Source organism: Jaculus jaculus, chromosome 9, assembly GCF_020740685.1.
Source record: "Jaculus jaculus isolate mJacJac1 chromosome 9, mJacJac1.mat.Y.cur, whole genome shotgun sequence".
Taxonomy (NCBI): Eukaryota; Metazoa; Chordata; class Mammalia; order Rodentia; family Dipodidae; genus Jaculus; species Jaculus jaculus.
In genome coordinates this window covers 111,183,198-111,209,708 of record NC_059110.1, presented here as the reverse complement: position 1 = coordinate 111,209,708, position 26,511 = coordinate 111,183,198, and the positions used below count along the sequence as shown (strand labels likewise).

At 41.6% G+C, this 26,511-nt stretch overlaps 1 protein-coding gene across 5 annotated transcripts in view; it reads left to right on the top strand.

Moving 5' to 3' along the window:
• Fbxl20 (F-box and leucine rich repeat protein 20) overlaps positions 1-26,511 on the top strand; it is a 126,318-nt gene that overhangs the window by 58,498 nt on the left and 41,309 nt on the right. For all 5 annotated transcript variants that reach the window (XM_045158239.1, XM_045158241.1, XM_045158243.1 and 2 more), the window contains exons 2-5: positions 417-478; positions 12,370-12,424; positions 21,037-21,111; positions 23,569-23,663. In XM_045158239.1, the coding sequence (XP_045014174.1) occupies positions 417-478; positions 12,370-12,424; positions 21,037-21,111; positions 23,569-23,663 (287 nt within the window). The remainder of the gene's footprint in view (positions 1-416; positions 479-12,369; positions 12,425-21,036; positions 21,112-23,568; positions 23,664-26,511) is intronic.

The following is a 26,511-nucleotide window of genomic DNA, read 5'->3' as shown; positions in this document are numbered from 1 at the left end:
GAGTTCCTTTGCGGTGGCTAGAGGCTATGGCATGCCCATTCTCTCTGTCTCTCTTCTCTCAATGTCTCTCTGCCACAAATAAATAAAAAATGTTTTTTAAAAAGGAGGAGGCCATTAAAATTAAGCATACTGGGATACACCTGTAATCCCAGCTCTTGGGTGGGGGACATCCTCAGCTAATTAGCAGGATTGAGGCCAGCCTGGGATACTTTACAATGAAACCTTCTCAGAAAGAAAAGAAAAAAAAAAAGGATTAATTGAATGCCTTAAAGACATTTTTTATGCATCCATTTAATACAGTTCAGACTTATAAAACACACCATATGTTTTTACCCCTCTCTCAAGAAAATTACCACGAAAATGTTGCTTGAACATGATAAAATGTTAAGTAACACACAATGGTTTTGCTTTTACAGATGTTCTCAAATAGTGATGAAGCTGTGATCAATAAAAAACTTCCCAAAGAACTTCTATTACGGTAAGTCTGAATGTTAATTTATTTAATATGTATGTATGTGTGTGTGTGTGTATATATATATATATATATATATATATATATATATATAATTTGTATTTTTAAAATTTAGTTAATTTTCTATTTTATATGTAGTGTATGTTTTCTGGAATTTTACACTTACTTTAACTTTTTAATTTAGTAACAGCTTTTTTTATTGTTTTTGTTTTTGTTTTTCAAGGTAGGGTCTCACTATAGCCCACGCTGATTTGAAATACACTACGTAGTCTCAGGGTGGCCTCGAACTCACAGCAGTCCTCCTACCTCTGTTTCCCCAGTGCTGGGATGAAAGGCATGCGCTACCACGCCCTACCAGTAACACCTTTTTTAAAAGTTGTATCTACATATGAATACTTGTATACTTGCGTTCCCTTTGCCTTATTAATGTGAAATCAGTAGAAATGTTTAACATATTATTATTTTAAATCCTGTGAGTAGTGGTTATAGTCCAGCCTATCCCCCTGCTATTTATCCCATGCCTATGAAGTGACTGATACTTGCAATAAAGTGTTACCTGTACTGAATAATTAGATTGAAGAGTTATAACCCTTTGTTTTAAAAAGAAAAAAAAGCAACAATCTACAGCTGGGTGTGGTGGCACATGCCTTTCATCCCAGCACTCGGGAGGCAGAGATAGAAGGATTGCCATGAGTTCGAGGCCACCCTGAGACTATGTAGTGAATTTCAGGTCAGCCTGGGCTAGAGTGAGACCCTACCTTGAAAGAAAAAATAAAACAAAGCAACAATCTGAAACCCTTTCCTCACACACAGGATTTTATCTTACTTCTAACATGTAGAAACTGCATTTTAGGATTACCCATGACATGAAATGCATAGCTTCTGCTTTAAAGACAAATTGCTTAAATCACCTAGGAAAAAAATTGGTATTTGGAAGCTGGGCATGGTAGTGCATGCCTTTAATCCCAGAACTCAGGTGGCCAAGGTAGGAGGATCACTGTGAATTCAAGGCCCACCTGGGATTACAGAATGAGTTCCAGGTTAGCCTGGGCTAGAGTGAGACCTTACCTTGAAGGAAAAAAAAAATTGATTGGTATTTATAGAATTATTTTTAGAGCCCTTGTATTATTTGAGCACTTATTTATAACATTTTGTATTTATATAGAATAGCATAACAGAAAGGAACTGTATGCTGTTTTGCAGCATTAACATATATATTTTTAAATTTTTTTGTTTTTATTTTTATTTATTTATTTGACAGTGACAGAGAGAGAAAGGCAGAGAGAGAGAGAGAATGGGTGTGCCAGGGCCTTCAGCCACTGCAAACAAACTTCAGATGCATGCACCCCCCCCCCCCCGTCCCCGTGCATCTGGCTAACATGGGTCCTGGGGAATTGAGCCTCGAACCGGGGTCCTTAGGCTTCACAGGCAAGCACTTAACCACTAAGCCATCTCTCCAGCCCAGCATTAACATATTATTTTGCTCAGAGAAAACTACTTAAAAGCCATTATACTCTTAATGAATAAGCATTCTCATTCCTGCTTCATGATCTTGCTTCTTTTTTAATTTTTACTTATTTGAGAGAGAGAGAAAGAGGCAAGCTAGATTGAGAGAGAGAGAGAGAGAGAGAGAGAGAGAGAGAGAATGGGCACACCAGGGCCTTTAGCCACTACAAACTAAGATATATATGCCACCATGTACATCTGGCTTACGTGGGTACTGGGAAATCAAACCTGGGTCCTTAGGTTTCACAGGCAAGTGCCTTAACCACTAAGCCATCTCTCCAGCCCCCATCTTTTTTTGTTTTTATTCAAAGTAGGGTCTCACTGTAGCTCAGGCTGACCTGGAACTCATTCTATAGTCCCAGGCTAGCCTTGAACTCTATAGGGATCCTCCTATCTCTGCCTCCCAAGTACTGGGATTAATAGTGTATACCAGGGCTGGAGAGATGGCTTAGTGGTTAAGTGCTTGCCTGTGAAGCCTAAGGACCTCGGTTCAAGGCTTGATTCCCCAGGACCCACGTTAGCCAGATGCACAAGGGGGCACACACATCTGGAGTTTGTTTGCAGTGGCTGGAAGCCCTGGCACACCCATTCTCTCTCTCTTTCTCTCTTTCTCTCTCTGTCGCTCTCAAAAAAAAAAAAAAAAAAAGTGTACACCATCATGCCCAGCAAAAGATCACTTTTTTGCCTATAGCTTTTTTTTTTTTTTTTTTTTTTTGAGGTAGGGTTTCACTCTAGCTCAGGCTGACCTGGAATTCACTATGTAATTTCAGGGTGGCCTCAAACTCACAGCGATCTTCCTACCTCTGCCTCCCAAGTGCTGGGATTAAAGGTATGTGTGTTTTATTTTTGCTTATTTATTTGAGAGAGAGAGAGGATGGGCATGTCAGGGCCTTCAGCCACTGCCAACAAATTCCAGATGTGTGCACCACCTTGTACATGTGGCTTTTGTGGGTCCTGGGGAATTGAACCTGGGGTGTTTTGGCTTTAGGCAAATGCCTCAACTGCTAAGCCATCCCTCCAGCCCCTTTTCTAGTTTAAAAAATTTTTTTTCTTTGTTTTTTTTTTTAATTAATTAATTTATTTATTTATTTGAGAGCGTCAGACACAGAGAGAAAGACAGATAGAGGGAGAGAGAGAGAATGGGCGCGCCAGGGCTTCCAGCCTCTGCAAACGAACTCCAGATGTGTGCGCCCCCTTGTGCATCTGGCTAACGTGGGACCTGGGGAACCGAGCCTCGAACCAGGGTTCTTAGGCTTCACGGGCAAGCGCTTAACCGCTAAGCCATCTCTCCAGCCCTCTGTTTTTGGTTTTTTTTTTTTTTTTTTTTAAGTATTTATTTATTTGAGAGAAAGAAAGAGGTAGATAGGAGAGAGAATGGGCGTGCCAGGGCCTCTAGCCACTGCAAACAAACTTCAGATGCATGTGCCATCTTGTGCATATGGCTTACATAGGTACTAGGGAATCAAACCTGTATTCTTTGGCTTTTTAGGCAAGCATCTTAACTGCTAGGTCATCTCTCCAGCCCTATGAAAATATTTTATTTCTTATTTGAGAGAGAGAAAGAGGTAAATAAAGAGAATGGGCTTGCAGGCCCTACAGCCACTGCAAGTGAACTCCAGATGCATGTGCTACCTTGTGCATGTGGCTTTATGTGGGTACTGGGGAATCTTACTCGGGTCCTTTAGCCTTACAGGCAAGTACCTTAACTGCTGAGATATCTTTCATTTTTTTGAGACAGGGTCTTACTGTGTATCCCTAACAGGTCTGGAACTTGATATGTAGAGCTAGTCTAGATAGATCTCATGGCAATTCTGCCTCTGCCTCCCAAATGCTGAGATTATAGGTATGACCTACCAAGCCTGACCTTAAGAATAGAAACTTTCTGGGCGTGGTGGTGTACGCCTTTAATCCCAGTACTTGGGAATTCGGAGGCAGAGAGATAGGAGGATTACCATAAGTTCGAGGCCACCCTGAGACTACATGGTGAATTTCAGTTGAGCCTGGGCTAGAGTGAGACCCTACCTCAAAAATCCAAAAGAAAAAAAAAAAAAAAGAGTAGAAGCTTGTTAAAAATAATCATAGGGAGCCGGGCATGGTGGCGCACGCCTTTAATCCCAGCACTTGGGAGGCAGAGGTAGGAGGATCGCTGTGAGTTCAAGGCCACCCTGAGACTACAGAGTTAATTCCAGGTCAGCCTGGACCAGAGTGAGACCCTACCTTGAAAAAAACAAAAATAAAAAAATAATACTAATAATCATAGGGCTGGAGAGATGGCATAACAGTTAAGTGCTTGCCTGTGAAGCCTAAGGACCCCAGTTCGAGGCTCGGTTCCCCAGGATCCACGTAAGCCAGATGCACAAGGGGGCACACGTGTTGGAGTTAGTTTACAGTGGCTGGAGGCCCCAGGCGTGCCCATTCTCTCTCTATATCTGCTTCTTTCTCTCTGTATCTGTCGCTTTCAAATAAATAAATGAACAAAAAAAATTTAAAACAAAAGCAATCATACAGGGCTGGGAAAATGGCTCAGCAGTTAAGGTACTTTTCTATGAAGCCTAAAGACCCAGGGTCGATTCCCTAGTACCCACATAAAACAAGATGTACAATGTGGCACATGCATCTGGAGTTCATTTGCAGTGGCTAGAGGCCCTGGCATGCATATTTTTTTTCTCTCTCCTCTTGCAAATAAGTCAGTAAGCAATCATATAGAACCCTTGGATATCAGCAGCTCCTTCATTTTTTTCTCACTTAACCATTCTAGACATGTGCACAGGCAGGTGTTTTCAGAACTGTGTATATTAAGAGTTAAGGGCTGGAGAAATGTGGCTTAGCGGTTAAGCGCTTGCCTGTGAAGCCTAAGGACCCTCGTTCAAGGCTCGATTCTCCAAGATTCACAAGGGGGCACACACGTTTGCAGTGGCTGGGGGCCCTGGCGCACCCTTCTCTCTATATGTATATCTGCCTCTTTCTCTCTCTCTCTGTCCATCACTTTCAAATAAATAAATACAAATAAACAAAAAAAATTTTTAAAGAGAGTTAAGAGTGGAGGAAATGACTACTGTACACCCAGTGTAAGATCTCTGGATCTTAGATGCCTTAAGATGATCAAAAGCAGTAAGGACTAAGTATTGTATAACTTATTATTTTTGCCCATCGTATAACATACTAGTATTATTTCCTCCAGTTTTATGCTACTAACATTTATTCACAAGTAACTGTCATATTTTCTATTTGATATTGCTATCTTTTTGTTGTTGTTGTTTTTGTTTTTCGAGGTAGGGTCTCTCTCTCTAGCCCAGGCTGACCTGGAATTCACTATGTAGTCTCAAGCTGGCCTTGAACTCACAGAGATCCTCCTACCTCTGCCTTCTAAGTGCTAGGATCATACGCCCACCTGGCTTTTTTTTGTTTTGTTTGTTTTGTTTTGTTTTGTTTTGTTTTGTTGTTTTCCAAGGTAAGGTCTCATTCTAGCTCAGGATGGAATTCAGTCTCAAGTGGCCATGAACTCATGGCAATCCTTTTACCTCTGCCTACTGTGTGCTGGGATTAAAGGCATGCAGCACTAGGCCTGGCTTGATGTTGCTAACTTCTCTAAGCATTCATTGTGAACAAAAGAAAAATTGGTCCAGCCAAATTCCTGGCTGCCTTTCCCCTAGTTCTTGTCCTCAAGTTTCTAGAGCTAACTATTTCCAGAATCAAGCCCATAAAATAAAAAGAGAGCCAACTTAGGACTAGGTTCTTACTACTTAAGACAAAGGATCACAGTGACTATTTGTCTACTCCTTAAGAAACCAAATTCAGTAATGTCCAAATCCAAGTGACAAGCACCTTCACTGGGGTCTCGACCTAGAACCCCATCAGTAAACTAAGAACAGAACAGAGAGTTCTGTGAGGGCTTCCTGAGGTCTCCCAGCTCCACACACATCTGACCCTGACCTGACCTTTCAAATCTGAGGTGCTTACTAGCTTGTTTGGTCTTAAATATTTATTTATTTATTCATTTGAGAGAGAGAGAGAAGATAATGAGAGAGAGAATATGAATTGGCGTGCTAGGGCATCCAGCCACTGCAAACGAACTCCAGATGCATGCACTACTTTGTGCATCTGGCTTACGTGGGTCCTGAGGAATCAAACCTGGGTTCTTAGACTTCACAGGCACAGCCTGGGCTAGAGTGAGACCCTACCTTGAAAAAAAAAAAAAGGTATTGCATGTATGATGATAGGGGCAGTATTTCAGCCATGAAGGAATATTTGTTACATTAATAAGCTTATTGTTAGGCTGGAGACATGGCTTACTGGTTAAGGTGCTTGCCTGCAAAACCTAAGGACACAGTTTCAGTTTCCCAGAACCTATGTAAGCTAGATGCACATGGTGGCGCATGCATTTGGAATTCTTTTGCAGTGGCTAGAGGCCTTGGTGCACCCATCTCCCACACCTCTCTCTCTCTCTCTCTCTCTCTCTCTCTTTTTCTTTCTCTGTCTAATAAATAAAAAGAAAATTTAAAAATATAAGCTGAACCAGGCATGGTGGCACATGCCTTTAATCTCAGCATTCAGGAGGCAGAGGTAAGAAGATTGTTGAGGCCACCCTAAGACTACATAGTGAATTCCAGGTCAGCTTGGGCTACAGTGAGACCCTACCTTGGGAGAAAAAAAATATGTGTTTGTGTGTGTATGTATGAATGAATGTATGTATGCTGGGCTGGAGAGATGGTGTAGTAGTTTAAGGCACTTGCCTGCAAAGCCAAAGAACCCTGGTTCAATTCCCCAAGACCCTACCTGTATAAGCTAGATGCACAAGGTGTCTGTCGTTTGTTTGCAGTGGCTGAAGGCCCTGAGGCATCCATTCTTTCTCTCATATCTGCCCTTTTCTCTTTCTCTCTCAAATAAATAAATAAAAATAAAAAGGTTTTTTTGTTGTTGTTTTGTTTTAAGAAAAGCTTATTGTTGCCAGGCATGGTGGCACACACCTTTAACCCCAGTATTTGGGAGGCAGAGGTAGGAGGAACACAGAGAGTTCAAGGGCCCCCTGAGACTACATAGTGAATTCCAAGTCAGCCTGAGCTAGAATGAGACCCTATCTCAGAAAAAAATTAAAAAAGCAAAAAACAAAAACACTTATTGTACAAACTGTGGTACCTAGATTTGTGGTGCATGCTGTATTTGTATTTGTAAGTAGAGTATGTAATCAGTATATTTTTTGTTTGTTTGTTTTTCGAAGTAGGGTCTCACTCTAGCCCAGGCTGACCTGGAATTCACTATGTAGTCTCAGGGTGGCCTTGAACTCACAATTATCCATCTACCTCAGCCTCCCCCGAGCTAGGACTAAAGGTGTGTACCACCATGCCTGGCTAGAGTACCTAATCAGTGTTTTAAAAGCGGGAAATTGTCAGGCGTGGTAGCACATGCCTTTAATCCCACCATTCGGGGAAGCAGAAGTAGGAGAATCACAGAGAGTTCAAGGCCACCCTGAGACTACATAGTGAATTCCAGGTCAGCCTGGACTAGAGTGAGACCCTAACTCAGAAAACCAAAATAAATAAAATAAAATAATAGTAAAAAAATAAAAGGGGGGAGGGTATTACCATGGGATATTTTTTATAATCATTGAAAATGTTAATAAAAATTGAGAAAAAATTTAAAATAATAAGTAAAAGTGGGAAATTTTATTTATTTTATTTTAATTTTTGTTTTTCAAGGTATGGTCTTACTCTAGCCCAGGCTAACCTGGAATTCACTATGTAGTTTCAGGGTGGCCTTGAACTCCCAGAAATCCTCTGTCTCTCAAGTGCTGGGATTAAAGGTATATGCTACCACACCCAGCCAAAAGTGGGAAATTTTTAAAAAATTTTCTTCATTCCCAAGGAGAAAGAGAGAGAGAGAATGGGAGTTCCAGGGCTTCTAGCAGCTGCAAACAAACTACAAACTCATGCGCCACATTGTGCATCTGGCCTACATGCGTCCTGGGGAATTAAACCCAGGTCATTAGGCTTTGTAGGCAAGTGCGTTAACCACTGAGTAATTTCTCCAGCCCCAAAGTGGGAAATTTTAAAAGAGGAATTATCAGCATATCAGGTCTCTTTCAAGGAAAATGGTGTCTAACCTTTCTTATTCAGGTTTTAGTTTATTTACTTATTTGAAAGAGAAAGAGGCAGACAGAGAGAGCCCAGGGCCTTCAGCCACTGCAAATGAACTCCAGATACATGCACCACCTTGCGCATTTGGCTTATGTGGGTCCTGGAGAGTTGGACCTGGGTCCTTTGGATTTGCAGGCAGGTGCCTTAACCACTAAGTCATGTCTCCAGCCCTCCTGTTCAGGTTTATTCTCTCTCTCTTAGTTGTCACTTAGAAGCTGGAAAGGAAAAAAGCAAGCAAGCTAGTTAGACCTGAAAATAGAGGTGGGAAACAAAAATGGTTTAAAAGGCAGGTGTTGTAATCAGGTTCGCATTGCTGATAGAAATCACTCAACCAAGAGCAACTTGTGGGAAAAAGAAGTTTATTTTGGCTTACAGACTTAAAGGGAAGCTCCACGATGGCAGGGGAAAATGAAGGCATGAGCAGAGGGTGGACATCACCCCTTGGCCAACATAAGGTGGATAGTAGCAACAGGAGAGTGTGCCAAACACTGGCATAGGGAAGCTGGCTATAATACCCATAAGCCAGGCCCCAACAATACACTGCCTCCAGGAGGCATTAATTCCCAAATCTCCATCAGTTGGGAACCTTGCATTCAGAACACCTAAGTTTATGGGGGACAGCTGAATCAAGCAGGAAAGTGATCTGGAGAAATGGCTTAGCGGTGAAGGTATTTGTCTGTGAAGCCAAAGGACTCAGGTTCCATTCCCCAGGACCCACATAAGCCAGATGCACAAGGAGCACATGCATCTGGAATTCATTTGCAGTGGCTGGAGGCCCTCACATGCCCATTCTGTCTCTCTCACTCTCTCTCTCTGATTGCAAACAAATAAATAAAATTTTTAAAAACTAAAACAAGTAAACAAATAAGTAAAAGAAAATAATAATAAAAGACAGGTAAGGAAAAATAAAATACTGCAGCAGCTATAATAAAATATTGAAGGTTTCTATCATCAGTCTTTTCTGTATCAAACTGCTTTGTATCTCTACTCACACATGACTTATCCCCCCCCCCAAAAAAAAAGCTCTTGCTTAAGTCATCTAAGCATAAAAGTTAATTTTGTTTTTTCGAGGTAGGATCTTGCTCTAGCCTAGGCTGACCTGGAATTCACTATGTAGTCTCAGGGTGGCCTCAAACTCACAGCAATCTTTCTACTTCTCCCTTCCGAATGCTGGAATTCAAGGCATGTGCTACCATGCCCGGCTTTAGTTTTTTTAAATTTTAGGACAAAACATAGTGGGAAAGCCTCTTGACACTGAATACGACACTGAGATATATATATAAAAGAAAAATATGTGAATTAGACTGCATCATAATTTAAAAACTTGTGCATTAAAAGACCCTATCAAGAGATGGCTCAACAGTTAAGGCACATGCCTGCAAAGCCTAAGGACCAGAGTTTGATTCCCTAGTTCCCATGTAAAGCCAGATGCACAAGGTGGTACATGCATCTGGAGTTTGTGTGCGCTAGCTGGAGGCCCTGATGTACCCATTGCATTCCACCCCTCAAACAAAAAAAATACTAGAGAGAGAGAGAATTGGTGCTCCAGGGCCTCAGCTACTGAAATCAAACTCCAGATGCCTGCGCCACCTGGTGGGCATGTGCAACATTGTGCTTGCCTCACCTTTTGTGCTTACGTGGGATCTGGAGAGTGGAACATGGATCCTTAGGCTTTGCAGGCAAGCACTTTAACTGCTAAGCCATCTCTCCAGCCTCAAATAAAACATTTTTTTAAAAAGCAAGTCGTAAACTGGGCCTGGTGTTACATGCCTTTAATCCCAGCGCTTGGGCAGCAGAGAAAAGTGGATTGCTGAGAGTTCTAGGTCAGCCTGGGCTAGAGTGAGACTCTACCTTGAAAACATAAAATAAGCAAGTCCTGGGGAGATGGCTCAGTCAGTAAGATGCCTGTGAAACAACCATGAGGGCCTGAGCATGGATCCCCAGAATAAATATTTTAAAAGCCAGGTGTTGAGGCACACACCCATAAAGAAACTTGCTGGCTAGCTAGTTGCAACTGAATCTGTGAGCCCCAGGTTCAGAGAGATCCTGTCTCAAAGAGTATAGTGGAGGGCACTTGAGGACACCCCACACAGACCTCTGGCCTGTTTATACACATGTGCATAGATGCACAATATGCAGACACAAACAAAAAAACAAAATGTGTATTGGCAAAGATGGGGTGTGCAATTAGAACATTTGTGAATTGCGGGCAGGGATGTAAAATGATGTGACTGCTATGTAAAACAGAATAAGTGTTCTTCAAAAAAATTAAAATGGGCTGGAGAGATGGCTTAGTGGTTAAGGTGCTTGCCTGCAAAGCCTAAAGACCTGGGTTTAATTCCCTAGGACCTATGTAAGTCAGCTGCATAAGGTGGTTCATGCATCTTGAGTTCCTCTGCAATGGTTAGAGGCCCTGACATGCCCATATTCTGTCTTTCTTCCCCATTTCTCTTTGTCTTTACAAATAAATAAAATTATAAATATTTTAAAAAATTAAAACAGTGCTGGAGAGATGGCTCAATGGTTAAAGGTGCTTGTTTGCAAAGCCCAGGTTCATTTCCCCAGTACCCACATGAAGCCAGAGGCACAAAGTGGTGCATGTGCCTAGAATTCATTTAAGGTGGCAGGATATCCTGATGTGCCCTCTCTCTTCCCCCTTCTTTTTTTTTTCACTCTCTCTCTCTTAAATATTTAAAAAATTAAAACAAAATTCATGATCTAGCTGATCTTCTGGATATATGCCTGAAAAAATTGAAAGTAGGAACACAGAGAGTTGGATACTCATGGTCTTATGAGTACAGTTCCCAGTAGCCAAACATGAAAACAACCTGTGTTCATCAATGGATATACAGAGTATGGTATGTGGATATAGTGAACTTTTTGGGAGGAAATTCAGGCACATGCTATAATATGAATGAACCTTGGAGACATGCTAAGTGAGATAAGCAAGGCACAAATGATAGACATTAAGTACCTGAAGTAGTCAACTCCACCTAGACAAGAAGTAGAATAGTAGCTGCAAGGACTGGAAGAGAGGGGAGTAATGGGGAGCTATTGTTTAATACAGAATTTCAGTATGGGAAGATAAAAGTAGCTTTAGAGATGATTGCATAGTAATAGAACCTGTATCAAGTGCTACTGAACCATATACTTAAAAATAGATTTGAAGGGCTGGAGAAATGGCTTAATTGTTACGGCGCATGCCTGTTCTAATCCTCCAGATCACACCTATAACCAGACCCAACAGTGACACAAGCATGGAACGTCATGCATACCCACAAGGGGGCGCACATGCCTGGAGTCTGTTCACAGTGGCTGAAAGACCTGGGCACACCCATTCCCTTTCTCTCTCAAAAAAAAAAAAAATAGTTTTGAGGGAAAAAATACTTGTGGGGGATGGGTGTGGTGACACACACCTCTAATCCCAGCACTCAGGAGGCAGAGGTAGGAGGATCACTGCGAGTTCAAGGCCAGAGTGAGACCCTACCTCAAAAAACAAAATAAATATATAAATAAATAAATAAACATTATAAAAAGAAGGGCTGGAGAGATGGTTTAGTGGTTAAGGCACTTTCCTGCAAAGCCAAAGGACCCAGGTTCGACTCCCCGGGATCCATGTAAGCCAGATGCATAAGGTGGCACACACATCTAAAGTTGGAGTTTATTTGCAATGGCTAGCGGCCCTGATGCTTCCATTTTCTCTATTTCTCTCTCTCTCATATAAATAAAGTATGTAAAAAGAAGTAAAACCAGGCATGGTGGCCTTTAATCCTAGCACTCAAACAGAAGCAGAAACAGAAGTAGGAGGATCACTGTGAGTTCAGTGCTTCCCTGAGATGACATAGTGAATTCCTGGGCTAGAGTGAGACCCTACCTCAAAAAAACAAAAACAATAAAGCAGGGCATGGTGGTCACACTTGTAATCCTAGCAACTCTGGATTCTAGGGCAGGAGGATCATAAATTCAAGGTGAGTGTGGCCTACATAGTGAGACCCTGTTTCAATTAAAAAATAAAAAAAGAAGAAGAAGAAAATAAGAAACAAACAAACAGAAAAATAGCTGGGCATGGTGGCTCACACCTTTAATATCAGTGCTTGGGAGGCAGGAGGTAAGAGAATTGTCATGAGTTAAGAGGCCAGCCTGAGACTATGTAGTAAATCCTAGGTCAGTCTGTGCTAGAGGGAGACCCTACCTCAAACAACAACAATAACAACAACAAAAGAAATGATAAAGTTTGTCCCCTCTCTTTTCTTTTAGGATATTTTCTTTCCTGGATGTCGTTACCTTGTGTCGCTGTGCTCAGGTCTCCAGGGTAAGAGTGATTGACATGGTTACTGAGGGACACTGAGGCACACTGAGTCCTGACAACCTCTGTAGTAGACTAACCATTTAGTTTAGATATTTTAAGTATTGCTTGAATGTTGTTTTGTTGCAAAAGATGTTATTTCATTCATGGCTTACCTCTCCCATGCCATTCTATGATTAGATTCTACTTGAGCATTTTGTGACTCATTTATAAAATATAAACAGAGGGGATATTTTAAGTAAAAAGAACTGACCATGTAAATTAACTAAGATGGACTCAATATTGTGATGAAATCATGTTGTATTATTTTTATAGTTAATTTTATACCAACTCAGGGATATATAAAAGGTCCTTTTGTGCATCTAATTCTCATGTCATTTCTACATATTCTTTCCTTAAAACATGATTGTTAGAATTAGGAGAGGGGGAGAGAAGAATGTTGCAGAGCAGAGTTCATTCCTAAAATCAATTTTTGGGTTTTTTCTTTTTTTTTTTTTTTTGCCGGTGGGGGTGGTGGTGATTCGAGGTAGGATCTCTCTCACTTTAGCCCAGGCTGACCTGGAATTCACTATGTAGTCTCAGGGTGCCCTCGTGGTGATCCTCCTACCTCTACCTCCCTAAAATCAGTTTTCACATTAGGCTTACCTCTCCACTTTTGTCAGTTGACACTTCTGTGATAAAATGGCCAAACAGGCTGAGCATGGTGGCATACACCTTTAATCCCAGAACTTGGGAAGCAGAGGTAGGAGGATTCACCATGAGTTTGAGGCCACCCTGAGACTACATAGTGAATTCCAGGTCAGCCCGAGTGAGACCCTACCTTGAAAGTAGAGGGGGAAAAAAAAAGAGCCAAACAGTTCTATTATACTATCACCTAATATGAAGGGTATAATCTTGATTCTGAGAAAATTACTTTGTAAACCATTTCTAATCACTTTTGTAGTACAAATATATAATAAATAATTTAGAGCCAGGTGTGGTGTCGCACACTTTTAATCCCAGCACTTGGGAGGCAGAGGTAGGAGGATTGCTATAAGTTCTAGGCCCTCAAAAAACCAAAAAAATAAATAAGTAATTTAGTAAAATGATTATGTACCTATAGTTGTCTTGAATCTAATGCTAGTGTTTTGTTCATTCATTTAGCAAATAGTGGGAAACTGCTATATGCTCAATTATACATGTATGTGTATGTATGTGTGTATGTATATGTATGTATGTATGTATATGTGTGTGTATATGTATGTATGTATGTGTATATATATATGTCTAAATTTTTAAAGAAAGAGCCAGGCTGGTGGCACACGCCTTTAATCCCAGCACTCAGGAGGCAGAGGTAAGAGGATTGCTGTTATTTCAAGGCCAGCCTGAGACTATATAGTGAATCCCAGGTCAGCCTGGGCTAGAGTGGGATCCTACCTCGAAAAACAAAAACAAAAACAAAAAAAATTTAAAATACTTTTATTTATTTATTTGCAAGCAAAGAGAGATACACAGAGAGAAACAGGGAGAGAATAGGTGTGACAGGACCTCTAGCCACAACAAACGAACTCCAAACACATGCCCTACCATGTGCATCTGGCTTATGTGGGACCTGGAGAATTGAACTTGGGTCCTTAGGCTTCACAGGCATTAACCTTAACCTCTAAGCCATCTCTCCACCCCCCTGATAACTTTTTTTTTCTTTCTTTTTTTTTTTTTCCAAGGTAGGGTCTCACTCTAGCCCAGGCTAACCTGGAATTCATTCTCTATTCTCTGGGTGGCTTTGAACTCATGGTGATCCTCCTACCTCTGCCTCCCAAGTGCTGGGATTAAAGGCATGCACTGCCACACCCGGCCCAGATATCTCTTGAAACCACCAATGTACCCCACTTGCCATCACATTCCAAAAACTTTATGTCTATAGAAATCTCTTATCATGTTGACTTTTGAGTAATTTCTGTATCCTAAAAGCCATATCTACTTTGCATATCAACCTTTTTGGAAACAATCAGTAGTAGTATGATTTCTTTAAGGACATTTTTTTTTTCAAGGTAGGGTCTCACTCTGGCCCAGGCTGACCTGGAATTCACTATGGAGTCTCAGGATGGCCTTGAACTCATGGCGATCCTGCTACCTCTGCCTCCCCGAGTGCTGGGATTAAAGGCGTGCGCCACCATGCCCGGCTTAAGGACATTTTTTGAAATTTTGTTTCATTTTTATTTACTTATTTGAGAGTGACAGATGGAGAAAGAGAGAATGACCATACCAGGGCCCCTAGCCACTGCAAATGAACTCCAGATACATGTACTACCTTGTGCATTTGGTTTATGGGTACTGGGGAATTGAGCCTCGAACCGGGTTCCTTAGGCTTCACAGGCAAGCTGGTAACTGCTAAACCATCACTCCATCCCTCTTTAAGGACATTTTTGTTTGTTTGGTTGGTTGGTTGGTTTTGGTTTTACGAGGTAGGTTTTCACTGTAGCTGAAGATGACCTGGATTTTGCTATGTAATCTCAGATTGGCCTCAAACTCACAGTGATCCTCCTATCTCTGCCTCCCAAGTGCTGGGATTAAAGACGTAAACCACCATGCCTGGCTTAAGGACATTTTTGTCCCCAGTAATTGTGGTCCTTCTAAATGTAACCATCATCTGGGTGGAAGGAAGGCTCAGCTAATAAATGTGTTTATTTGCAAAAGCCTGCCAGCCCAGGTTCAACCCTCCAGTACTACTGAAAACTGGATGCAAAGTGGTACATATGTCTCTGATCCCAGTGTGCCTATGACATTGGGAGGTGGAGCCAAGAGAATCTGAAGCTCTCAGGCCAGCTAGCCTGACATTCCTTTGCAGTCTGGCAGTTCATTTGCACCAGAAAGAGACCCTATCTCAAAGGAGGAGCACAGACATTTCAAAGTTGTCCTCCAACCCCCACACACATACCATGGCATACACATGAATAAATTTTAAAAAATATTTTAAAAATATTTTTGTTTATTTATTTGCAAGCAGATAGAGATAGAAGAGAAACAAACAGAGAGAATGGGTACACCCAGGCCTCCAGCCACTGCAGACAGACTCCAGATGCATGCACCTCTTTGTGCAGCATCTGGCTTTACATGGGTACTGGGGAATTGAACTCAGGTCGTTAGACTGCAGGCAAGCACCTTAACTGCTGAGCCATTTCCCCAGCCCATAAAATTAAATGTGACCATTCTCATAAGTGAAATGTTCCTTTCTGTCTCTATGAAGTTCAAGTCCCCATTCAGAAACACAGTACCCAGACCCAGTGCCTGAACTTCCAGTTGCAGAATCTCATAAATGAGTTTATAGCTTTCATTTAAGGAAAGGAGGGAGTAGGGCTTTTACAAAATCTTGGTTTTTTTGTTTGTTTGTTTGTTTTGCAGTGCTGGGGATTGAACCACAGGACTGTGAATATGCTAGGCAAGCCCTTTTACCACTGAACCAAGATCGCCACCTCTTTGGATTTCTTTGTTTTGTTTTGTTGTTATTTTAATGCAGACACTAGGGAGAGGCCTGCCATTTCTAATTTTAGACCGAGTTCTACATACTTCCTGCTTCCTTGTTAGAGAAAATAATATAAGGAAATGAGAAATACCATACAATCAGCCGGGTGTGGTGGCACACGCCTTTAATTTCAGCACTCAGGAGGCAGAGGTAGGAGGATCACTGTGAGTTCGAGGCCACCCTAAGACTCCATAGTGAATTCCAGGTCAGCCTGGGCTAGAGTGAGACCCTACCTCGAAAAACAAAAAAAAAGAACGGAGAAATACCATACAATCAGAAATTTGCATTTAGCCCAAGCATCTACTAAACATGATCTTTAAACATTTTGTTTGTTGCTTTCTGTGGTTAACCATTTAAGAAACCATTGGAAAAATATGTACTAAGAGAAGAGTAACATTATCCATCTAAGAGAACTTCATCTGGTTTTAGAATAACTAACTGCTTGCTTACCCTCATGCCCCTGACATGTTTCTTGTTCATTATGTGACATTTTTCTTATTAGTATATCCAGAATTTCTTTTTTTTTTAAATTTCAGAAAAAGCCTGTAAGTATATTAAATTTCTTCTTAAATTTGTCAGATGTGGTAGCACATACCTATAATCCCAGCACTTTGAAGCATCTTGAGTTTGAGGTCACCTGAGCTTACATATTGAGTTCCAGGTCAGTCAGGGATATAGATAGATTGAGACCTTATCTCAAACATGCACACGCCTAAAAAGAAAAAAAAAAAAGAGAATACTTTAATTTTTTTATATTTTATTTATTTACTTCAGAGAGAGAAAGAGGCAGAGAGGGATAGAATGGGCATGCCAGGGCCTCCAGCCACTGCAAATGAATTCCAGACACATGTGCCACCTTGTGCATCTGGCTTACATGGGACCTGAAGAATTGAACCTGGGTCCTTTGGCTTTGCAGGCAAGTGCCTTAAGCACTATGCTATCTCTCCAGCCCTACTTAAAATTTTTGACTCCAAATAATATGACTTTTGCTTATTATTTAAATAATAGCTCAATGCTGAAATTAAAGCCATTCACCACCACAGCCAGCAGGGAAAGCTTTTAAAGTCATTCAAATATGGAATGATCCATAACAGATTAACTCCTACTGAATTCATTTCTCACCTAATCCTGAATGTTGAAAAACTTACAAATTTTCTTGCCTTCCACTAGTTTATTGAAGAGATGTATGAGAAATACTACATTTAGACATAAAATGACCACTGATTTGTTTTTTTTCCTCAATTTTATTAACATTTTCATGATTAAAAATTATTATATATTATTATTATTCATTATTATAAAAAATATCCCATGGTAATACCCTCCCCCCCCCACTTTCCCCTTTGAAATTCCATTCTCCATCATATCCCCTCCCCATCTCAATCAGTCTCTCTTTTATTTTGATGTCATGATCTTTTCCTCCTCTTATGATGGTCTTGTGTAGGTAGTGTCAGGCACTATGAGGTCATGGATATCCAGTCCATTTTATGTGTGGAGGTGTTGTGCCAAGACCCCTGACCAGGAGCCAAGTCCCCCGGTCACCCAGAGAAACCCCACAGAAGCCAAAGACACTCGAATGTAAAAGCAACAGGTTTCTTTACTGCAAGATAGGCCTGGGCTCCATCTCCACAGTCTGGCACAGCGGTGTGTGGGAGAGAGCCCCTTTCTTTTGGGGGAAGGGGTTCATATAGGGATTCGAACAAAGAAATAGAGGATAGATACATGATTGGTTGATTTAGACAGTTCTGATTGGCTTGGGGTTTCGGCAGGTGAAGTTGGGGGCAGGAGCTAGGGGCACTCCAGGCAGATGAAGTCATCTCCATTGTCCTTGAAGTGGAGAATCCTCAGTTTCTTATCTAAGCAGGTGGTCGGAGACACCCTCCCCCCCCCCCCCCCCAGTGGAGTGTTTCTGCAATGTCCTTGAAGTGGAGATTCCTCAGAAACTTTAGGGGGAAAGGCAGCAGTTAAGCAAGCAAAGTTTACAGGAGCAAAAGGTCAGCACATTGACCGGCTAGTTCTCTAAGTCAGGCCTGGGCCTTTTTTTTAACTTAAAATAGTTATATTTGGTCTCTCAGAGGGAGCACGTTGTAAGGAGTCCTACCCTTCCTTTAGCTCTTACATTCTTTCCGCCACCTCTTCCACATTAGACCCTGAGTGTTGGAAGGTGTGATCAAGATGTTACTCGGTACTCCAGTCACTTCTTTTCAGCACTATGATACCTTCTGAGTCATCCTAAGGTCACTGCCATCTGAAAAGAGAAGATTCTCTACCTAAAGTGAGAGTAGCTTTAATATAAAGGTATAAATATTAAGAGAAGTGCTTACGGGGCAGTTTGATAAGCATAGTATATACATTTTTCCAGACATCAGCAGATGTTACACCCCTAGGACTCATGACTACCCCTGTTTTATGTTTTCAGTATCAGGGATGTGTTCCCCCCATGGAGCGGGCCTCTAGTCCAATTGGAGGGCAGTTGGTTTCCACCATGACAGACCTGCCACTGTTGCACCCGTTGGCTCATTTGGCCTGGCTGGCCAATTATAAGGCTTGCAGTGTCCACTGTTGAGTATCTTCACTGGTATCTCTTTCTCCCATTGGACTACATGTAGAATGGCTTCTTCCAGCTTTCTGTCAGCTGGTCTACATGGAGGAAGTTATCAGCTCAGTTCCAGCAGGATTTCTCAGTGACCTTGTAGCCCAAGTATGTGGAGTCTTCAGCAATAGGGTCTTACCATCAATTCCTGGTGGGAAACCAAGGATCTCAGCAATGGCCTATAATATTTTAGGGACATCAGTGACTTCCCTGGCCAACAACTCACTGGAGGTATCCCATGCCTGGCACTGAAATTTTTCTAACAATGATCTATGGCTCCTGAGTGTTCCATTGTCCAAAACCCAAGGATTCCATATGATTTATTTTCATCCTCTTAGATTTCGATTAGCCCTCTGACCACTGATTCTTACGTCTGGAATCCTAGCACGTTAGATGCTGAGGTAGGAAGATGGAGAGTTGGAGGCTGGCCTGAGCTATTTAGTGAGACCCTGTTTCCAGACAAATAAGCAACCTCTTAAAAACAAAACAAACAAACAACAAAACTCACTTTATTCCCAGCACTCAGTAGGCAGTTGTAGGAGGATCGAATTGAGATCTAGGCTACCCTGAGACTGCATAGTGAATCTCAGGTAGGTGGGCTAGAGGAAGACCCTACCTTGAAATACCAATTTAAAACAAAACAAAACAAAAAAAAACACACTGGGCCTAGAGAGATGGGTTAGCAGTTAAATCACTTGCCCGCAAAGCATAACAACCTGGGTTCGATTCTCCAGTACCCATGTAAAAACAAAACAAAATAAAAAAGCCAGCCATAGGTATCATGGTGCTGGAAAGAAGTAACTAGAGTACCGATTAACATCTCAATCACACCTTCCAAGGCTCAGGGTCTAATGCGGAAGAGGTGGAGGAAAGAATGTAAGAGCCAAAGGAAGGGTAGGACTCCTTACGACATCCTCCCTCCAGACAAAATGCTGGCCTCCATATCCATGACCTCATAGTGCCTGACACTACCTACACAAGACCATCATAAGAGGAGGGAAGGATCATGGCATCCAAATAGAGAAGAGACTTATTGAGATGGGGAGTGGATATGATGGAGAAGGGAATTTCAAAGGGGAAAAAGGGGGAGGGAGTATTACCATGGGATATTTTTTATAATCATGGAAAATGTTTAATAAAATTGAGAAAAAAAAAAAAGCCAGGCATAGTGGCCTATGCCTTTAATCCCAGCATTTAGGAGACAGAGGTAGGAGGATCGCCATCAGTTCGAGGCCACCCTGAGACTACATAGTGAATTCCAGGTCAGCCTGGGCTAGAGCGAAACTCTACATCCAAAAAAAAAAAAAAAAAAAAAAGTAAAGGAGGAGACGGGATGAAAGGAAGAAGAGAAAGGATGAAGAACTAGAGAGGAAGGAAGAAAAGGAAGAGAGAGAAATAAAGGAGAGGGAAGCTAGAGCCTTGCAGTTTGAAAACATCTTCTGAGCTGGCATGTAATGCATGCCTATAATCCCCCAGGAGCCAAGACAGAAGGGTGCCCAATTCCAGGCTACTCTGCTATATCTAAAACAAGGTCCTGTCTCAAAAAGAAAAAGAAGGAAGGGAATAGGGAGGGAGATAGAGAAAAGAAAGCATTTTTCTAGTTATGACACCTATCACAATCTGATCTTTTGTTTTTGTTTTTTTGAGGTAGTATCTAACTCTAGCCCAGGCTAACCTAGAATTCACTCTGTAGTCTCAAACTCGCAGCAATCCTCCTACCTCTGCCTCCTAAGTGCTAGGATTAAAAGTGTACTCCACCATGCCCAGCTCAATCTACTCTTTTCCCCACTTCCATAGTTTAAGATCTTTTGTGGCCAGGTGTCATGATTCACATCTATAATCCCGACATTTGGGGAGGCGGAGAGAAGAGGAGGTTTACTGCATATTTAAGGCCAGACTGGCCTACATAATGAGTTCCTAGGCAGCCTGGGCTACAGTGAAACCCTGTCTAAGCCTCCAGCCCCTCCACCCACCCCCAAAAAAGCAATAAGCTTTTAGGCTGGGCATAGTGACACACACACCTTTAATCTCAACAGGAAACCCCCACACACACCAAAAAAAAAAGAATGAGCTTTTATGGCAGCTAGTATCTGTGCTCTCTCATTGAGGTGGGTTTTGTGTGTGTGTGTGTGTGTGTGTGTGTGTGTGTGTGTGTGTGTGTGTGTGTGTATGTGTGTGTGTGTTTTGAGGTAGAGTCTCGGTGTAGCCCAGGCTGACCTGGAATTCACTATGTAGTCTCAGAGTGGCCTCGAACTCATGGCAATCCTCCTACCTCTGCCTCCCAAGTGCTGGCATTAAAGTCACATGCCACCACACCCGGCACTGTCTCATTGATGAGACAGCCTTATTGGAAAGTGAAATATGGGTCAGGATTAAGGCAGCTCATCTAGAGGTTAATGGTAGGGGCTGAGGAACTTTTTGGTCAGCTTTCATTATTAATTGGGTTAGTTGTGAATTTAAGTAGTGTTGGGTTTTCCTTTCATTTCAGCTTCTGTTCATACTATCTCTTTTCCTTCAAAATAGGCCTGGAATGTTCTGGCTCTGGATGGCAGTAACTGGCAACGAATTGACCTGTTTGATTTCCAGAGGGATATTGAGGTATAATTATGTGGTGTTTGGCCTATTTCTCTTGTTAGTAATTACAGTGTGGAACAGATTAGCCCTAGCCATATAAATCTTTTTTTCATTGGAGAGATTATTATCTTCAATTTGTCCAAGCTTCATGGGTGCCTCCAGTGTTGTCAAGAGAGGTTTCTTCAGTTTTTAAGGATAAGTGGAATTAATCCCCTGAAATTATTCTAAATTCTTCAGAATAATTTTACTCCTGGGATGATAGGACTATCTTTTTCCTTTTGTTTGTACATTTGATCATCTTAAGAAAGTCATTTTAGACTTGCATATTGAAAGAACAGGTTGGGTTAGATGTGTCAGGATAGTCTTGTATTCTTCAGATGAACATTTTGGTTCTTGGGGAACCAGAAATGCAGATAGTTTTGTGGTGAGTGAAGAATAAAGAGTAGAACTAAAGTTACTATTTATTTATTTGAGGGGGGGGGAATGGGCTCACCAAGACCTGTAGCCAACTGCAAATGAACTCCATATGCATGCACCACCCTGTGCAGCTGGCTGTGTGGGTACTGCAGAATCAGAAAGCTTTCCTTAACCATCTCTCCCGCCCCAAAATCAGTATTAAACTAATTTTTGCTAGAGAGAGGTAGCTTTTTTTGTGTGTTTGTTTTTTTGTTTGTTTGTTTTGTTTTGTTTTCAAGGTAGGGTCTCACTGTAGCTCAGACTGACCTGGAATTCACTATGTAGTCTCAGGGTGGCCTCAAATTCACAGTGATCCTCTTACCTCTGCCTCCCAAGTGCTGGGATTAAAGGTGTGTACCACCACATTTGGCTCTGAGAGGTAGGTTTTTTTTTTTTTTTTTATGACAGGGGCTATGATTTATCCAGTCCCTGCTTCATTTCGTCTTTTGATACAGCCTGTTATTGTTAATAGAAAAGCATAGTGGAGGCCAAGACAGGAGGACCATGAGTTTGAGGCTAGCCGCAGCTATGTAGTGAGTTCCAGGCCAACTGGGGCTATAGGGTGACACCCTGTTTCAAAAAGAAGTCAGGGAAAGAAAAGTATGGTAGCTTGAGTTCAAATTATTTTGGCTTAAATTTAAACTGTGTGTTCCTTAGCTTTTTCTTTTTTCTTTTTTGGTCAGGAATTGAGCCAGTAGCTTGCTCATGGTGTTAACAAGGATTAAATAAGAACCTTTTTTAAAAAATTCCAGCAGAAATAAATTCTCTTGGTAGGCATGGTGGCACCTGTCTTTAATCCCAGAATTTAGGAGGCAGAGAGAGGTAGGAGGATCACCTTGAGTTTGAGGCCACCCTGAGACTACATAGTGAATTCAGGTCAGTCTGAGCTAGAGTGAAACCCTACCTCAACAACAAAAAAAATCCTTTGAGGATTCATGTAATAATTTTTTTTAAATGTCACATGAACATTCCATTGTCTTCTGAAAGTGTTTTAAAAATAACCCTGGGATTGGCATGGTGGTGCACATGTTTTATCCCAGCACTTGGGAGGTAGATATAGGATGATTGCTGACAGTTCAAGGCCAGCCTGGGTCTACAGAGTGAGTTCCAGGTCAGCTTGAACTATAGTAAGACCCTTCTTCGAAAAAACAAAAGCTAGGCATTGTGGCACACACCTTTAATCCCAGCACTCAGGAGGCAGAAGTAGGAGGATCACCTTAGTTTGAGGCTACCCTAAGAATACATGGTGAATTCCAGGTCAGCATGGGCTAGAGCAAGACCCTACCTCGAAAAACCACACAATAATAATAATAATAATAATAGTAGTAGTAGTAGTAGTAGTAGTAGTAGTAGTAATATCCACAGATAATATCTTGCATTTTGTTCTTCACAGTGTTTTTTGTTTTTTGGGTTTTTTTTGTTTGTTTGTTTGTTTGTTTGGTTTTTTGAGGTAGGATCTCACTCTAGCTCAGGCTGAGCTGGAATTCACAATGTTGTCTCAGGGTGGCCTCGAACTCATGACGATTCTCCTACCTCTGCCTCTGGAGTGCTGGGGTTAAAGGTGTGCGCCACCACACCCGGCTTTTCATGGTGTTTTTCACTGACCTCATGAACTTTTGTTTGTTAAAGCAGAATGACACACAGAATCATCCAGCACGGTGCTAAGTGTGCACAGTCCCCGCTTCATGCGAGCATGACATTAGTGCTTTGGACATGACACCAAGATAAAAATGTAGCTGTTGTCCTTCAGTAGCTATGATTTAGCCCAGGTGGACAGTGAGCACGCACATAGAGCTGTAAGAGAACAAGTTGTTACACAGGTTTAACAAAATAAGTAAGGTGTGTTTCAAGTCAGTGAGTTGGTCAGAAAAGCTTTCTCAGAATAAGTTGAAATGTTCTTGCTTAATTAGAGCTTTGAAACAAACAGAAGTCTTTTTTCACTGTTTATTCTCTGTTAAAATGAGGGTGTATTCTTATCAAAGGCAGTGAGGTGGGTTATCTTTTTGTTTACCTATCTCTTTATAGGGACGAGTAGTGGAGAACATTTCAAAACGATGCGGAGGCTTTTTACGAAAGTTAAGTCTTCGTGGATGTCTTGGAGTAGGAGACAATGCATTAAGGTAAAACAACAACTATCTTTAAACTATTAATCTTTTCAAATTAAAGAGCACTATCATCTCACTCAAATAGGGCTAAAGTAGTGTTTAAATTCCCAAACTGTTAAAATGCAAACATGTGGGGGGGGGGAATTAACATGGGATATTTTTTTATAATCACGGAAAATGCTAATAAAAATTTAAAAAAAAACGAAACAAAAGAAAACATCCAATGAAAGTTGTCCTCTGACCTCAAAAAAAAAAAAAATGCAAACACATGTGTATTGTTTCCAATGATGGGAAGTATGGAGCCTTGGCATAGTGGTGTGCACTTGTAACCCCAGCACTCAGGAGAACCAAGTTCCAGGCCTGGGCTTCATAGAAAACCCCTCTCTATCTAAAAAAAAAAAAAAAAAATATATATATATATATATATATATACACACACACACACACACACACACACACACACATATACACACATACATACATACATACATACACACACACATATATATATAAATCATACATATATATATATGTATAATTTTTAAAATAAAGAACAATCTGGGTGTGGTGATACACACCTTTATTCCTTGATTCCTAGCACTCCAGGCAGAGGTAGAAGGCAGAGGTAGGAGGATCACCTGAATTCAAGGCCATCCTGAGACTACATAGTGAATCCAGGTCAGCCTACCTTATAAAACAAAGACAAAAAGAAGGGGGGAGGAGAAGGGAGAGGAAAGGAGGGGAGAGGAGGGGAGGGATGAAGGGAAGGGAGAAGGGAGGGAGGAAGAGAGGGAAGGAGGCAGGCAGGCAGGCTGGCTCCTTCCCCAAAATGCTAGATTCTACATTATAAAGTTTCTTTGGGGACCTTAAATACATTGTTTTGGGTGGTTTTGTTTTTTGAGGTAGGGTCTCACTCTTGTCAAGGCTGACTGGAAATTCACTATGTAGTCTCAGGCCTCGAACTCACAAGAATCCTCTCACCTCTGCCTTCACAGCGCAAGGATTAAAGGTGTGCGCTACTGTGCAGGACCCTCCCCCCCCCAAAAAAAAACCAACTTTTGCTAACTCAGAGATAGATCAGTGCTTAGACTGAGTGTGGTGACAAAAAGCAGATTTGCAAGTTCAAGGCCATCTGGGTCACACAGTAAGATCCTGTCTCAGAATACCAAAGTAAAATTTGGTATATTTTTAAACTATGAATTACTAAGTTTATTGAGGGGAAAATCACAAATTGTGGAGTGTATTTAAAGAAGATTGGAAGTTAGTAAGGAAAGCTAGAACAGAGGAGTCATAAACATGTGGGAAGTAGAAATCTAGGAGCTTGTGTAGGGAAACTTAAGAGAAACCCATACATGGTAGATTCAGAGACCAGAGGAAAAATCATTCCAGTAATCAAAGAGAGAAGTTACCCCAAACTATAATGCAGACAAGTAGAAAAGTCATCCAAACCCAGAGACAGTCATACGCTTCCCTCGCCCCATGTGCTGTTCTGACTGGGTTGAAGAGAGGTGTATAGATGGAGTAGAGAAACAGCTGAGCTGAGCAAGGTGGAGTTTTCAAGTTTACTATTTTAAACAACAGTTTATTGTTGAAAATTTACTTATTTATTTATATCTATCTATCAACTAGTTTATGTCATACTGAACTATTCTTTTTTTTTAATAGTTTTTTTTTAATTTTTTATTTATTTATTAGAGAGCGACAGACACAGAGAGAAAGACAGATAGAGGGAGAGAGAGAGAATGGGCGCGCCAGGGCTTCCAGCCTCTGCAAACGAACTCCAGACGCGTGCGCCCCCTTGTGCATCTGGCTAACGTGGGACCTGGGGAACGGAGCCTTGAACCGGGGTCCTTAGGCTTCACAGGCAAGCCCTTAACCGCTAAGCCATCTCTCCAGCTCTGAACTATTCTTTTTTTAAAAATTATTTATTTGAGAGCGACAGACACAGAAAGACAGATAGAGGGAGAGAGAGTAGAGTGGGCACGCCAGGGCTTCCAGCCACTGAAAACGAACTCCAGACGCGTGCGCCCCCTTGTGCATCTGGCTAACGTGGGACCCGGGGAACCGAGCCTCAAACTGGGGTCCTTAGGCTTCACAGGCAAGCCCCATACTGAACTATTCTTATTCATACTTCTGGTAACAAATGAGTGGGTGAGTTAGGGTCTTTCCTTTCATCCATTTTCACCAGTCTTTTAATTCTGAAGATATCACCCGGGTGTCTTATAACTCAACTCAGTGCTAACACTAAGCACCCAGAGTTAGTTCAGCCCCCACAGGCTGGCATCTTTGTCTAGCAGTAGGCCTCTACTTTAGATGCTAGTTGGAAGTGCTCTGTAAATCAGGGGTTAATTTGCAACAGTAGTTCCCAGAATTCAAGAAAGAGCTTTAATTGCTATGCAAGGTTTTTTTGTTTCATTTTGTTTTTTGATTATGAGGTAGGGTCGTCCTCTAACCCAGGCTGTCCTAGAATTTATTATGTAGTCTCAGGCTGGCTTTGAACTCACAGCAGTCTTCCCCATTCCTCAGCATCCCAAGTGCTGGGATAAAAGGCATGCACCACCACACCCAGCCCATAACTTTTTTTTTTTTTTTTTTTTTATAATGGATGAGGTGCTTGGGCAAGATTTAGAAGGGTCTGAAGACTAGAGCCTATGTCCTGTGAAGCTGGAGCAAGCCACCCACTCAGCACCTACCCACAAACTCTCATGTCCTTAGAGATTTTTACAGAGATTCATGGTGAAGGTGTAGTTGAAGATCACATATTAAGAACAAAAGAAGGCCGGGTGTGGTGGCACACATATGCACGTATACCCTGGTATACCCATTCTCTCTTCCTCTCTCTCTCAAATAAATAAATAAAATA